General features: G+C 39.4%; 1 protein-coding gene across 1 annotated transcript in view; it reads right to left on the bottom strand.

Moving 5' to 3' along the window:
• The window catches only part of ZFYVE26 (zinc finger FYVE-type containing 26), a 55,750-nt gene that overhangs the window by 32,663 nt on the left and 8,485 nt on the right, over positions 1–14,602 (bottom strand). The window contains exons 8-19 of the mRNA XM_068400164.1: positions 13,501–13,589; positions 13,059–13,219; positions 9,729–9,911; positions 8,485–9,138; positions 7,019–7,108; positions 6,227–6,295; positions 5,440–5,591; positions 3,894–4,092; positions 3,307–3,570; positions 3,005–3,124; positions 2,570–2,734; positions 1,342–1,569 (exon numbers count right to left, since the gene is read on the bottom strand). Coding sequence (XP_068256265.1) covers positions 1,342–1,569; positions 2,570–2,734; positions 3,005–3,124; positions 3,307–3,570; positions 3,894–4,092; positions 5,440–5,591; positions 6,227–6,295; positions 7,019–7,108; positions 8,485–9,138; positions 9,729–9,911; positions 13,059–13,219; positions 13,501–13,589 — 2,374 coding nt within the window. The remainder of the gene's footprint in view (positions 1–1,341; positions 1,570–2,569; positions 2,735–3,004; positions 3,125–3,306; positions 3,571–3,893; positions 4,093–5,439; positions 5,592–6,226; positions 6,296–7,018; positions 7,109–8,484; positions 9,139–9,728; positions 9,912–13,058; positions 13,220–13,500; positions 13,590–14,602) is intronic.

The raw sequence follows: 14,602 nt of genomic DNA on the forward strand, positions 1-14,602 counted from the left end.
ACAGATTTTAAGAGCTTGAGTCTGAAATCTCTTTGACTAAATACACAAAGGTCCAACGTCCACATTAGTGTGGTAAAATCCAAAGTAAATTGCAAGGTATTTGTGATTATGATACACCCATCACTAGCTCACATTTTAGTGGACCTATTACTAAAAACAGGCAGAGTAGAGAGTCTTTAGCCTTTAAGTCAGATCTAGGCTCAAACAGTTTAGCAACTTTACTTCAAACTTTCATCAAAACATGTATTTGTGGTGAGCGACAAAATGTGCAGTATTGGTTTCTAAGTAGTCTCTGGATATAGATTAATGAGTCCATGCTCTATTCAAGTCAAAGTGAGCAAAAGCAGAGGGAACTCACAGACGTAGAGCTACTTTTACAAAACAAGTGAAACCCTGGCCAGTATTGCTGAAAAGCCTTTGTATCCACTACTGAGTTATGTTGAGTAATTCTGAACATATTCTCATAAGTTTACCTTTTCCTTTTATCTGCCAGTACAATAAAATTTCCCCAAAACTCTCCCAGCCCTTAAATATTGTGTATTTTTTTTTTGGCTTTGGCAGTTAGTCAATGAGGACTGAATCATGTCCATACAGAAGTTATAGTTGGCATGGTAGTAACCTGAGCTAAACCAGCTGAAATGTCTGAAAACATATTTTGCCCTTCTTTTTTATCCTCTTAGAAAGGTATTCTCTGAAATCAGTACTGTGGTATTTTACATTAGTGCAGCTCAATTAGTGTCAACTTTAAAACAGACAAGTGTTTTTTCTCCTAGCACAGTGAGTTGTTCTGTTTTTCTGACAGCTTTATGTGCTGATGGTGCATTTCTTTTCATGGACCACCAACATCTGCTGATTCTATGAAAAAAATCTTCCTGGTTACCTCTGCACAGCTTTCTACACACTCTTGTATTATGCCTGTGGAGCAGCAGGGCACTGATTGCCTCTAAGGGAGCTGAAAAATACACAGCATGCAGATCCACTGGATGCAAAAAATCAATCTCGCCTTACAGGGTAGCAATCAGAATTTCTGGAGGTCATGGGTTGTTTGTTTTGTCTAAATGAAGTGCAGAATCTGGGTCAGTAGTTAACATTTCTGTTCTTGTTTTCCTACTGACATAAGCTATTTTTATCTTAGCTGAGATATGGTGGCTGAGATGTTAAGAAATACAATAAAAAAAAGCAGTGCAATAATCAGTTGAAATCAAAAGATCTGACCATGCGCAGGTAGCAGGCACGTTTGTAAATGAACCATTTTTGCACGATTACTTTCCAGAATCAGGGCAGACTACACAGTCTGGGTATCTTCACCTAAGCTCAGACCTCCCAGCGGAAACCCCTTACCTAGCTCTGCATTCAGGCTTCGTAACACAATGGCAGCCAGTGTAGCGATGTAGTCAAAGAAGGCCTTCACAAAGTTTGTCTGTGTGTTGCTCTCAGGCATGGTTTGGACATGTTGGTCAAGAGTCCTCAGCAGGAGCTGTCTTTCATTCCAAACCAGGTGCTTCTCCAGCTCCACAGGTTTCAGAGAGGCCTGCTCCACCAAGGTCCCAAGCAGGCTCCCTTTAGAGTCTGGTTTAAGGGAACAGACATACATCCAAGATTCAGGTAAGTATTAAATGCCAAAAAGGAAGAGGCAGAGGGCAAAAGAAAAAAAAAAAGGGGGGGGGGGGGGGGGGGGGGGGAAGAGAGAAAGACAGACAAATGCTTTTGTCTAATTTCCTCTCCGTAGTTACAGATCTCAGTCTGGGCATTATAATTTTATTGAAAGCAAGAAAAATTTTCAAAGCAGAATAAATCAATGGTTCATCTAAATCGTTAACCATGCCTACAACAAATTAGAAATATATTAAGGCAGGCCTAAAATATATCTAGTTGTGTGTCATTAACACATAAGCTTATTCTAACAGACAGGTGTTGACCAGTCCTTGTGCTCCATAACGTTCAGCCCTTAGAGCTCTCCTAAATTTTTACTCATTAACCATACAAATATCTTCAAATATTTTACAAACACCTACATGCCATTTAGAAATTTGGTGAATGAATGAAAAAAAAATCTCATAAGAAAACACCCCAGTGCTATATAATGAAGACAGCTCTGAGAAAAGGCAACTGTGGAAGACTTCTTCAGAAAAGGATGAGACTTTTTATGACAGCCCTATGAAAACTGGAAGGTATTATTATGTTACCACAGTTTTACAAGTTTATCTCCTTTTTGTCAAAAAAAAAAAGGCAACAGTAAGGATACACCTAATCATCTAGAAGTTGTCAGGTTAAAATACACTTAAAGAATTCCTTGTTAGGACTGAAGAAAAACAAGACAAATAATAACCTCAATTGTATTCATTGATATTCTCCTTTCTTCTCTGGCAAGTTCACAATTTTAGCTCTGAAAACAAGTGCTCAGAATATAAGAATTACAGACAAATTTTACACTTTGCATTTATAATTTAAAAATACATATTTATGCATATGTCAAAGGACATTACTACTAGATTTACAGTTGTCTGGACAGGTCAAAACAAAAATACAGATCCATTTGTCAGTCTCCACAATCACAAAAATAACTCACCCACATAATGTTCAACACATGTCAGTGCTTTTAGGATTTGATCCAGATTTTCTGATAAAACAATTTCATTAGTAATACTTTCTTCAGTCAAGGCAGGGTAGCAAGCTTGCAGAAGGTCTACAATACTGCATCGAAAATGACTCCCTATTTTCTCATCTGAGACCTCTACAAAGAGGGAGAAAGAAACAGCAACTATAACAAAGACAGAAATATTTTTGCACACAAAAAGCTACACAGAACCCAAACTGTATTATAATACAACTAGTTTGCCAAATTCAAAGTGTTTCAGTTTATTTAGAATTGAGCTTGCCCCCCCCCTTTTTGTTTTAAATACTAAGCTAAAAAGCAGGAAGTTCAGATTTTCCATTGCAACAGAAGGCAAAAATTTGATTTAAGCACATTTCAACAGAAAATCTTAACAGCAAAGCATACTACCTGGCTTGGATTGCCCTTGTGATGTGCAGGAATAGTTGAGAATTCTACTTATTTGCTGGAGAACTGCTGGGAAGCCCTTTACACCTTCAGAGCGCAGTAAAACAAAGTCAGATAGGTGGCCTGGAAAAGTCATTGTGCAAACGAGGACAAAATAAAAGTTAGGAGTGGATAAAGGAGAAACTAACACGAAAGTTAAAAATTAAGATTTAATTAAGACTTGGGTGTTAGCATAAACAACACACATAGAGATGCATTTTCCGCTCCCAGGCCGATGTTGATAAAGACAAAAATCAAAAGCCTACCCCGAGTTTCAAGGCTGTTGTACAGTCTTCTTTCTGCTGTTTCCAAAAGCTGTTTGCATGTCTTCCAAAGATGGCACTGAGTACAAGCTAGGTCAAATGCTGCCATTGCTGAAGGACTGAGGTTCTCAAGGACTTCCCACAGAGGATCATTATGCTCCAGCTGGATGTTGCTGATCCAGAAGTTTTCTTGGAGAGTAGGGGCAAGACTTCCAGAAGTTGCAAGCAATTTATCAGTAACATCCGAGATGGAATAAAATACCATACCTACACACATCAGCAAAACACACAATCGCTAATTAAACAGCATATTTATCTCAGATCCTGTCATGGATAATTACTCTCTAATCCTGTAGGAAAATAATTCAATAGGTGGCCTGCTTCATGGACCAATTACTGCAGAATGGATAAAACTAATTGGGCATCAATAGCAAATTTCAGCATTCTTAGCCTCCTTTAAAGTCAAAGAGCCACTACTTACTCTTCTGAACAATTGTTGCGTTCATTATGATGGTATTCAAATTGCTTTCTCGTGTTTTCCACTTCTCCCTCACCTTTTATGAGAAGAACTCAAAAAACCTAGTCCTTACCAGCTGCTGCTGCATTTCCAATAGCTTGCAGGGTCGAACGGCCACTGCCAGATTTTCTGATGCCTCCAGTGCCATCTGACGCTTGATTCTCAATACTGTGCTCCACTCTTGCCATTTCTCGTACTGCCTCTTGGTAGCGCTCCATGAAAACCAATTCACCATAGCAAGGTGAAGTATCCAGATTGAACATCAAAGCCACCTTTCACAAATAATAGATGTAATTACAGAGCATGTCAAAAGATGTTTCCAAAGGTCAAAGAGCTTTGGGGTTTTTAGAGGAGATGAGGGAATAAAATAAAACAGATACTTTAACTGAAAAATGCCTTCACAGACACAGAAGGCTGAAATAGTGGGGTTTTTTCCTAGAGAGTTTTAAGTGCCTGAAAAATACGACCTTAGAGACATTTTTCAACTATTTTTATAAACTCAGCCATTATTTGCTGCAAGGCTAGAATTGAATTAATTTTCGCAAACCACACATTTCAGAACGACTCTTCATGATTTCAATACGCTACATAATGAGAGAAATCTATCAAGTTGGGCATCCAAAGTAAACTATTTTAAACAAATTCTTATTCAGCAAGGAATACCTTCTAGAAATTTAAACAAAGAGCAGATAAGCACAGCTGTGCAAGTTCCTATTATCAAACCAACAGAACATAAACCACGCTTGAATTTTTTATCATCAGTGATACTGAAATTCAAAGTAACAAAGCAAAACAAAATGCTTCTTTTGGCCCTGTAAGCAGGGAAAAGATGAAGTGGCATGCTTGACGTTAAACAGAACTAATGAGTTGAGCAGTAACCTGCTGCTAATGTAATGCTTAAATGATATTAACTCCTCCGATATTGCTACATGAAACTCAGCCAGGTCACTGTTTTTTGCGGAGGATCCAATCACAGATGCATCTCAAGATGTTTTTTCAGAGCATCAGCCCAAAAGCGACATAGAGGAAAGGTATGCACAGCTGTGAGGGAGCAAAGAACTACATATGTGCAGACTGTCTATTTCAAGTCTTTCTGCCTATTTTCAGTACTATGAATTTAGCCTCAAAACATACCTCCTTCAAATAAATGTAATCACCACCTTGGCTCTACTTTGAGTACAGAACACATTTGCATGTTCCTGCCAAGATGTAAGCTTGGCAGGATTGTCATGGTTTTGATTCACTGACTAAAGCAAGCAGTTCAGATGCTGCTTCCTCATGAGGCTTCACGTGAGCTCTTCCTGTTCACATTCAGCTGAAACACTAAGCTTGGCCAGCTCTGATCAAACATTTCCATGCTTCGAAAACCCAGATTTAGAGAAGGCATTTTTATGTAACAAGGCAAAAAAAAAAAAAGGTTCCTTGGGAGGTTGGTTTGGAATATCTTTGTTCCTTTCACTTGCTTCTACTTCTGAAGTGACCCTTTCACCTGGAGTGCAGACACTTCAGCCCTATGCTTGCTAATGCAGAAGGAGCAGGAATTTCATCAGCTACCACAACCACAAATGTCAATACCAAATTAGATTTTTAATTGCACAAAATACGTGCAACTCATTTACCTGATGGGCTTCTACGAAGTTTCCTCTCAAAACACAAGAAACTAATAGTGATTCTGGTGGCGAAAGCATCATAGGAATGAGGGGGTTTTGCTGCTGTGGTCTCACCCTGCTTTCCAAGTCACTCGAGCCAGATACATTACTGGTACTTCCCTCTGCAAGACAATGGAATTAATCAGTATGCTATTATGGAAAACACATTTCAGCGGATAACAGCCAATTATCAGATTAACAGTACTTCACATATTTAATACAAAAATATAGGAGCAGAGTCACAAGGAAGTTTTAGGGTAAAGAGGTCAACATAAACATCTCGTTAAAAATTCTCTTAATATTTCACTATTTGGTCAGAACTTTCAGTTTGGATCTCATCCAAATGTCACACTGTTTGGCAGCTACATAATGTGGACACAATGCTAGGGCACTGGTCCAATATGGATAAAGGGAGAAGTCTTAAGAATTGGACCTATTAAATCAATTTAGCATGCCTAAGCATGCTAAATCATTAAATCTTTTTAGCATGCCTACCAGTCTATTAGCTTTTATGATGGTTCGCACATCACTACATTGCATACTGTTTCCCGCAAGTCAGAAATACAAAAAAAATCTAATTTTCTTATTCCAGAATACTATTCTAATGAGAAAAAAGTCAGCCAAAAATAGGAGCTCTGAGAAGTGAAAAGTTCTAATTCTGCCCTGCATAGAGCAGTAATTCACATTAATTAGTCAAGTAAATACTTCATCATGCACATTGACAAGACAAAGAAATACTACTTTTGTGGCTTAATACCTGAGGTACTGGTGCTTAGCTCGCTACTTGTACTTTCTAATGATGGACTGGAAGTTCCCTCTTTCCCATCTAAAATGGAAACAAATCAAAACCAGCACATTAAATGCACTTTTTCTAGACAAGGTAATTAGAACTTACTGCAAATAACAGATCAGGCAACCGCAAGAGATCTTCAAGAGTATCTCACAAATGAGCCATCACTGATGGCTATGGTAAATGCAAAAACTGCTGATTTGAAGAAAACGCTTGGCCAGAGACTATGTTGGGGTAGCGCATCAGTGACTCATGTCAGATACTTTAAAGCTTCTTGTTTTGGAACATCTCACCCCAAAACCAGACATACCTTTTAAAGGCTAAATAGAAAAGGGGTGAGGAACCCAACTTTCTCCTAAGGCTGCCAGTTCAAGCCACAAATTCCTGTAAATTCACATCCTAGATACTATTGTGATAGGAATGAATATATACCAGTCATTGGATATAGTGGAGAAAGGGAAGAATTGGTACTGTAGTTGCAAAGCTCTCCCCTGCCCCAAATCAGACTATGTATGAAAGAAGCTATTTTCTTACCTGAATTTAAAATTAATTATCTTTTATTTGTGCAAGTGAGCTTTAGGAAAACAACCGCAATCCAAGTGGAACTGGACTAAGACACTTCAAACCAGTTAGAAAACTAAAGGAAATCAGTCTAGTTCTCTACTCCTAGTCCATTAAATCTAATTGTATTCAGCTATGAGCTCAGTAAAACTATGCACGTTTCAAAGATGTCTTCTCCAAGTCACTTTTTCAACCCACCTGTCTTGTACCTTTGAGATCTACTTCGTTTCTTAAGGCTGGAGCACCTGATTAAAGAGCAGTATCTCCTGGAAGCTGCGAGCTGATGTTCTGTGAAACATTTAAGCAAAAACATAACCAAATAGCTAGACAGGCCATAAACAGTTATTTGTCTACCTTAAAGAATCTATCAGCACATCTACGTAGGTAGAGCTATGATGGCAAATCTCCAAACGAAACACAGTTGATCTCCGCTAAGAGGTCTTCTGCAGTAAAGTTTAAACCAGCACCTTGAAGCAATTTTGATGCAATTCAACTAATACTGTGTTTTTCACATCCACATCCAATGTTGCTTAGAATGTACTATACCTCCTACTCAACTCTGATGAGTGCTAAGGGTCTTTTCCAACCTAAATGATTCTACAATTCTAACTATACAGAAAAACAGGTATAGTCCAAGTACATGAGCAGTCAGAAACAAGGCGAAAAGAATAAGAATTAAAATAGTAAAAGAGAGAGTTTGATTTGTCATTAAGGTTTTGCCGAAACAACTGAGTTCTTCAGTAATGCAGGGTAATATGAACCCTGAGCCAGTCAACAATTCTGGAAGTGAGCAAGTAATGGGGGTGCCAGCCCTTGAGACAGAAAATCCAAGAGATATGCATCCCTGAAAGATGTTCCCCAAATAGTTGTCATCATTTGTCAAAAGTCAGGACTCAAAAGTACAGAATCCCACAGAAAGCTGCTGCCTGTCCAATAAAAACATTGAGGGCTGCCTACTCAGACATAAGCCCCATCACATCCCCTCCTTTATAAGGGGAGACTTGAGAAACAGTCAAACACAAGTTTGGAAACTTGGAACATTTAAGATCCATACTGCCCAGTCTTTCTTGGGACATGGACTCCGCATGGTCTGAGATACACAATAAGCCGCACTATGATACAAGCAGAAATATGATCGTAGCTGGGCTAATAAGTTATACGATATGGAGAAGAGTGGGAAATATGTTCCTGAGTGTGTTGTTCTAGCTACTCCTAAGGAGTGGTCTGCATCCCAGATAATCTAACTTCCTCTGATACATGTTCCTAACATGTTTCCAGACTAGGCTAAATCAACACTTTTTCCATGAATGAGATGAGTCTATCTGGCTTGCATGGACCACGCACCACCATGTCCCTTCATATCACTGCACTGTCAATATAACTTGTGACAAAGGGGCAGGAGAAAGACGGGCGAAATGAAGTAGCGTGTCCACAAAGCAGGGGAGAAAAAGAAAAAGAAAACCCAAACCTTCCGATTAGAATAGAGATCACTCCTATTGGAGAATGGTGCAAGAACCAAGTGATCTCCAACTAGTCACTCTCCTAATATCTGCCAAAATGTGCACCCTCAGTAAGATGCTCAGGGAATTTAGTTTTGAGAGCACTGCCTGGACAGCTGTAATAGAACAGCATTGATATATCAAAGTGCCAAATACAAAGCCTACCTGCATTTCTGTTACTCATCACCACCTTGTATCGCCAGTGAGCTTCAGAAAGGTATTTGGAAAACTGTAACACACGACTTCCAAAAACATCTCTGCTTGCAGAAAGATTCAAGCACTCGACAAGCTCCAGCTCTTCACGAAGCACATTACTGGAGTCCCACGGGAGAGAACTCTGAATTTCTTCCAGATGGTTGAGAAGCAATGTGAGGAAGGCATCCATGGCCACATCATCCACTAAAAATCCAGTAACACCACTGGTGAAGTGTTTCAGATTCAGGTAGCTCAGCCTAGAGGTTTCACAGCTTTTGACACCTAACATTGAGTCATTAAGATCTTTGGTATCTGCGAGAACTGTCTGAGCAGCCAGCAGATGCCTCTCTAATTTCTTTTCAGCCTCTATTAGGCGCTGTGGACTTTCCGAGGTGGAAGACCGCCGACTAGCACTGCCTTCTACACTCACAATAGTACTCTTTTTGTCAAGATCATCATCCTCTGCATAGTCCTCAGGCAGAAGAGTCTCAGTATGAAGGTCACTGTAGGAAACAAAAAGCAAGGAGAAGATGTTCTCCAAAACCTCCAGGCGCAGAGGAGCTGGAACACTCCTTAAGAACTGCTGACACTTGACAAGGTACTGAGGAAATACTGAAGAGCAATCTGTAAAATTAAAACCAAAAATAGAGAACATTTACAACGTTTTCCAGGAGTTCCTTCCTCCAACCTTTGCCCTTTAAGAAAATCCCAGAAAAGAGAACTGTCCCAGTACCTCAGAGTCGATCATTCCTCCACAAATCAAGTAAATATATGTCCAACATTTTACATTTAAAAAGGTACCATGCCTCCTCCCTCTCAGTAATGCCAATTATCACCTTGTGCAATGATGTGCAAACTCAGATTACACCCATTTTAGCCATTATATCAGTTTTAGCTCTGGGAAATCATAAACTCTTACGAAAGCATCCCTGCCACTACCATCCTATATCTAATATCACCTTCTTTTTGCACTATATTTTTAATACAACTACCTTAAATGTTGTAGAACAAGGCAGGTAGCTTATTCTTATCTATTATTATAAAGGTAACAACACCTCAAAGAAATGCCATTATACTTGTTTGCAAAGCATTCATAGCCCACTGAATAAAAACATCACATCTACACAGGGTGCAGCATTTTCCCAATACTAAGTGATAATTCAGAGCCCAGCAAATGGAGAAGCACAGTGAACCTGAGAAAGATGGCCAGTCACCTGCCGGTTCTCCAAAAGTTGCGTCTTCAGGGATGTCACCAAGAAGGTTGTGTACGCAATCTTTGCACTTGGAATGCTTATGTGAATTCACACAGAGAGCATAGATAGCATACTTCATGGCGCAAAATGCTTGAAAGAGTGCCAGATTGCGTTGCTGACTCAGGGTGTTAGGGAGTGTTGCCACTGTGGAAATAAGGGTGGTGAGGGGGTAGGAGGCAGACATGAAAACAAGTTAATTTTCTCCTGCAGTTCCCACACAGCTATATTTATCCAGTCTTTCTTCCCCAGTCACCTCCACCCCAGCTTTGCTCTATCTCACTGTTACTTCACAACATTTAAAAAAAAAACAAACCAACAACAGATAGGCACAGAAAAGTCAGGTCTGGATCCCCTTCTGAAAGGGTTATTTTCTGTCAATTTGTGTTGCAGGACCTGGTTACAGCACTGCATGAACAGAATCTGCTCATGATTAGTCTCATTAAAAGTATGCGTTAAGCTACACTGCTACATTTACAACACAAGGACAGACCCTGTCTCATTCCAGCATCTTCGAATTTTGTGTTCTATCACACAGCAGATAAGTAAGGAGACAATGTAGACTGGCTATGACCACAGTGAGAATAGAGTACCACCTCTACAGATTTGTACTAATAAATAGATATCATGGTTTGATTCTATCCACAATGGCTGGCCATATAGATCATATACAATCTGCAATTGATTAAAGAAAAAGTATAGTCACACAGTTTCCTCTACACATTTATGATAAAGGCAACTTAAGAGAAGTACTACACCCACTCCTTCCCCCTTTTGCTTTTTTTGAGGGAAGAAGGTGTCACATGCCAGAGACATGGTCCCTTCTTACTACAACAGAACATCAGCGCGGCACATTGTATAAGTCCCATCATTATCCCCCTTCACCCAGGAACACAATATAGAGTCATATATTCTGTTACACTGGGTTTAGATGAATTATCCAACTACTGTACAAAGGTTAAAAAGAAACAAACAAAAAATCCCAGACAGTGTTAAATTAGTGCTTGAATCCATTATCCTACATTCTTATACAAGGGGTAGGTTGTCCCTCTGCCTATTGTCACGGAGGAGAAGCATTAGCAAAGGTTTTTTTTTTTTTAAAACAAAATACTGGTTTGATGTACTGATAATGTCCCCATCCAAACCCTGGCACTGAATAGCATTACCTAGAAAGTGTTTCAGTACTGTCCTCCATCCTCCAAGGCTTGAGCATGATTTCAAAGAAAAGCACCAGCCTGAACTCTTCTGAAAACTACAGAGAAGCCAAGACAAAACCCCTAAGAGCACTAACAGTTTGAGACCAATTGCTCCCTATCACTGCAATTCTAGACAGTCAATGGTGGAAACTATAATGTAGACAGCAGACAGAACTGAGGAAACTGAGGATTTCAGGCAGGTTAAGCCAGAGATCCAATAAACACAGTTGCCTGAAAAAGAGAAACAGCTTAGCTGGAGATACTACAAGATATACACTGGTAATCAAATGCAGGTTTAATACACTTTTGCCTCCCATGTGGAAAGACTCAGATGCAGTGAGTCTGTGTCAGTATCCACATCTAAACCAACCCTTTCCCTTGTATCAATACTGAAGAACTATCCTTTAACTATAAGCACTTGTTTTTCCTATGCCAGAAATATGAACACCTTGTTCTTGAATTCTGTAACTCATGAGCAAATTTCTGCCCATCATTTCTTTTGTTAGTGTGGCTGATCAAAGCTAGTGTTACGCACTGATCTGAAGGGTGTCTGAACACAACCGTCAACCAGTACCACCACTTCAGTTTCACTACTACAGCTGACAGCTGTGTGTCAGAAAGAAGGGGAAGAAGGGGAAGTACGTGCGCTGAGGGGAGAAGAAGGGCTCTTAATATGACCAAGTCAGACAAATCAAAACTTCATGACTCCTCTCCTCCCTTTAAGTTTCAAAATAGATTATTTTAAAGCAGATTCTATTAAACAGTGTTTTCAGAATTATCTGAATTTTACAATAATCACTGGGCTGAAAAAGAGGGAGGACTTGTCTTCTATTAACTAGTTCCGTAAATTAAGGTGATCTGAAAAAAGAAGAGAAACTACAGCTAGAGTTCTTTTGCTACAGTCACGCAGCTCCCAGAAGATATGATGGGACTAACTCTTCCTGTTTTTGAAAGGTTTTGACAGAATTTAAGCAGAAAATAATTAAAACATAAGAACTGATTAAAAAAACCCAACATCAGCAACAACAAAACAATTCATTTCAGAAAGTAGGACACTGAAACCAGAGATATACATGGAGTCTCAATCATTACGTCTTTTTAAGACTATTCGAGACAACTCTCACAATTTTAACAACAAAACCGGTAAAAATAGGACTGGAAACCAACATCTTAACAATATGATACTGTAAGGAGATAAAACTGCTTCCCACTAGGCAACCTGGAAAATCTGTGCAAGACCCATCACTGAGAGCTCTCCGTGCAATTCAGGCTGAAATTACACATGTACAAATTCCCACCCATAGAGGGAATAATGCACAAAAAATTGCAGCTTCTTAGGTTCTAGTACAGACAGGAAGACTAAGCTTCTGTATCGTTATTAAGAGGTCCTACCAGAAAACATCACTAAAATAGCAGCAGCTGAATCTGGACATAGGCCACAATCAAAACAATATACAAGGAGAGTCACTTCTAAGTGAACTAATGTGGTATTTTAGGCACTGAATTGGAACATGGGAAGATGAGAGAAGTGAGGCAAGAGGGATGTAAACACAGCCTGTGTGATTTTAATATTGAAGTAGACTTGGTAAGACTTAATATTAGAAGAAAAAAAAAAAAACACAAACATTTTGTATCTTTCAAAAATTAAGATGTTATAGTATGAGATAATGTCAATTTCATCTGGCTTTGCCCTTTGGTTTTAAATTTAAGTGCACAGATGGCTGAAATCCAAAACACAAGCTTACTTTTCAAGCTAAGGTTATTATACACTGCATAAGTTACAATGAGTAGCACATATCACTAGCATGTGCAAAGTCTTGTTATCATTTTGAAAAAGCTCTTTCAGAGATCTGTCCTTGTGAGATCAAAAGTTTCTCACAACTCCTTCTTGGGAGATAATTTGCTCCTCAAAAGGATTCTAAAATAATTTCCACATGCTCTCTAGTTTTCTTGCGCAAAACAGCTGGTAACTTATTTACAGAAGTAGGTCAAAAGAACAGATTCTTCCTGGCAGAAACATTGAGCAGCACGTACTCAGAGCAGCACATACTCAACTAATCGGGATTTTTTCTGTGATCTCACAACCCTACACATTTACCCTGCATTTGTTGGTCTCTAGCAGGAACTTTTTGAAGAAGCTCAATAACATCGTCTTCATTCAGTGCCAGAAGATTAGTGAGATGATGAAGAGAGTACACTGCAGTGTGGCAATCTAGACTGTGCAAGTGTTGCAAAAGAACCTTCCTTGGGATAGTAACACTGCAAGAGAGAACAAACAAAGAGGTATCACAAACAGATTTAGGTGTCTCAGCCATGTTTAAAGATGTATCTCCCACTCTAATCCTGGTTCAACCAAACTACTGCAGTTAAAAAGAAAAACAAATAGCATAACTAATGCCCATGAAGCAATTTTGAGAGCTTGTGATATACAGTCACTAGGAGATGATTAGCCAAGATTCACAGTAAAGAACACAATTTCTGTTTGAATACATAAGTTGACTAATAGGCAGATTTGGCAAAAGCCCTTCTGATCATTTTACCTGTTTTGCTGTATGCACCATTCAAGAACTTCCACCTGAGCCCACAGCCCATCACAGAAATCTTTCAGTACTGAATCATTGCACAGATCCTAAATGGAAAGACAAATACAAGAATCTTTTTACAACAAATCCTCCAGTCATACAGCAGAACCAAGCCTGTGTAACATACAGGATGTTCATAAGACTTCTTTATTGAGATAGTAACTTTCAAGTACAGAAAATTGCCAATTTTATCAAAGACAGCAAGGGTGGGCTATTCTGAAGGAGCATCAAAATCGGTCAGCCTCCACTCAACACACCTACAGTCCATGGAAAGGTGACTACATCCCTTTTCAAGGTTAGCTTTCAAAATGCAAATTAGTGCTTCTCAATAACAGTCCAAGACACTAACCGCTAGAGCTAATCAGGTACCAGAACAGATGATACACTGGGTAGCAGACAGTTATTCTCCTTTTCCACGTGCTTTTCTACTACAGATGCTTGCCTGTTAAAATCAGATCCAAGACTTTCACTTTGCAGAGGCTACTGAATAGACCTTCAGTTTATTACCAATAGCTGGTAACTCCCTTCAGGCAATACCAGCCTAGATCTGCCCAATGATCCAGCAGTGCAAGGCTCCCTGTCTCCCCACCTCGGTCATCCAAGCCACTTGCCTACAGGCAGATATCATCTGAACTGCAACTACATCCCCAGAGTTAGAACCCTCTCTCTTCTTCAAAGGTGAAGACTTGCCCCCAACAAGTGGATCTTTCAGTCACAGCTTTTGTCATTTATCATTTCATTTTGAGAAGGGATAAGGGAAATTTCCAAGCTACCCTGTTGCTGAAGTCAGGTTAGTTGTGACCAGAATTAGTCACTATCCAGGGATGACTCACTGGACGAAATGACACCTATCAAACATCCCCCAGCTCTTCTCAAAACCAGTCAACCACCGTTGTTGTCTTCCTCTCTCTTATGTTAACAGCAAAGGCTGAAATGCTCATGCAAAAGGAACTTTCAGAATCTCCTGGGCAATCATACTCCCTTCACAGCTAAGAAGCAAGAAAGGCAAGTGTCCAATAATGTTACCTACACACAACTGTAACATTCTAGCTTTTTAAAT

The sequence above is a fragment of the Nyctibius grandis genome, chromosome 4, assembly GCF_013368605.1.
Source record: "Nyctibius grandis isolate bNycGra1 chromosome 4, bNycGra1.pri, whole genome shotgun sequence".
Classification (NCBI taxonomy): domain Eukaryota; kingdom Metazoa; phylum Chordata; class Aves; order Nyctibiiformes; family Nyctibiidae; genus Nyctibius; species Nyctibius grandis.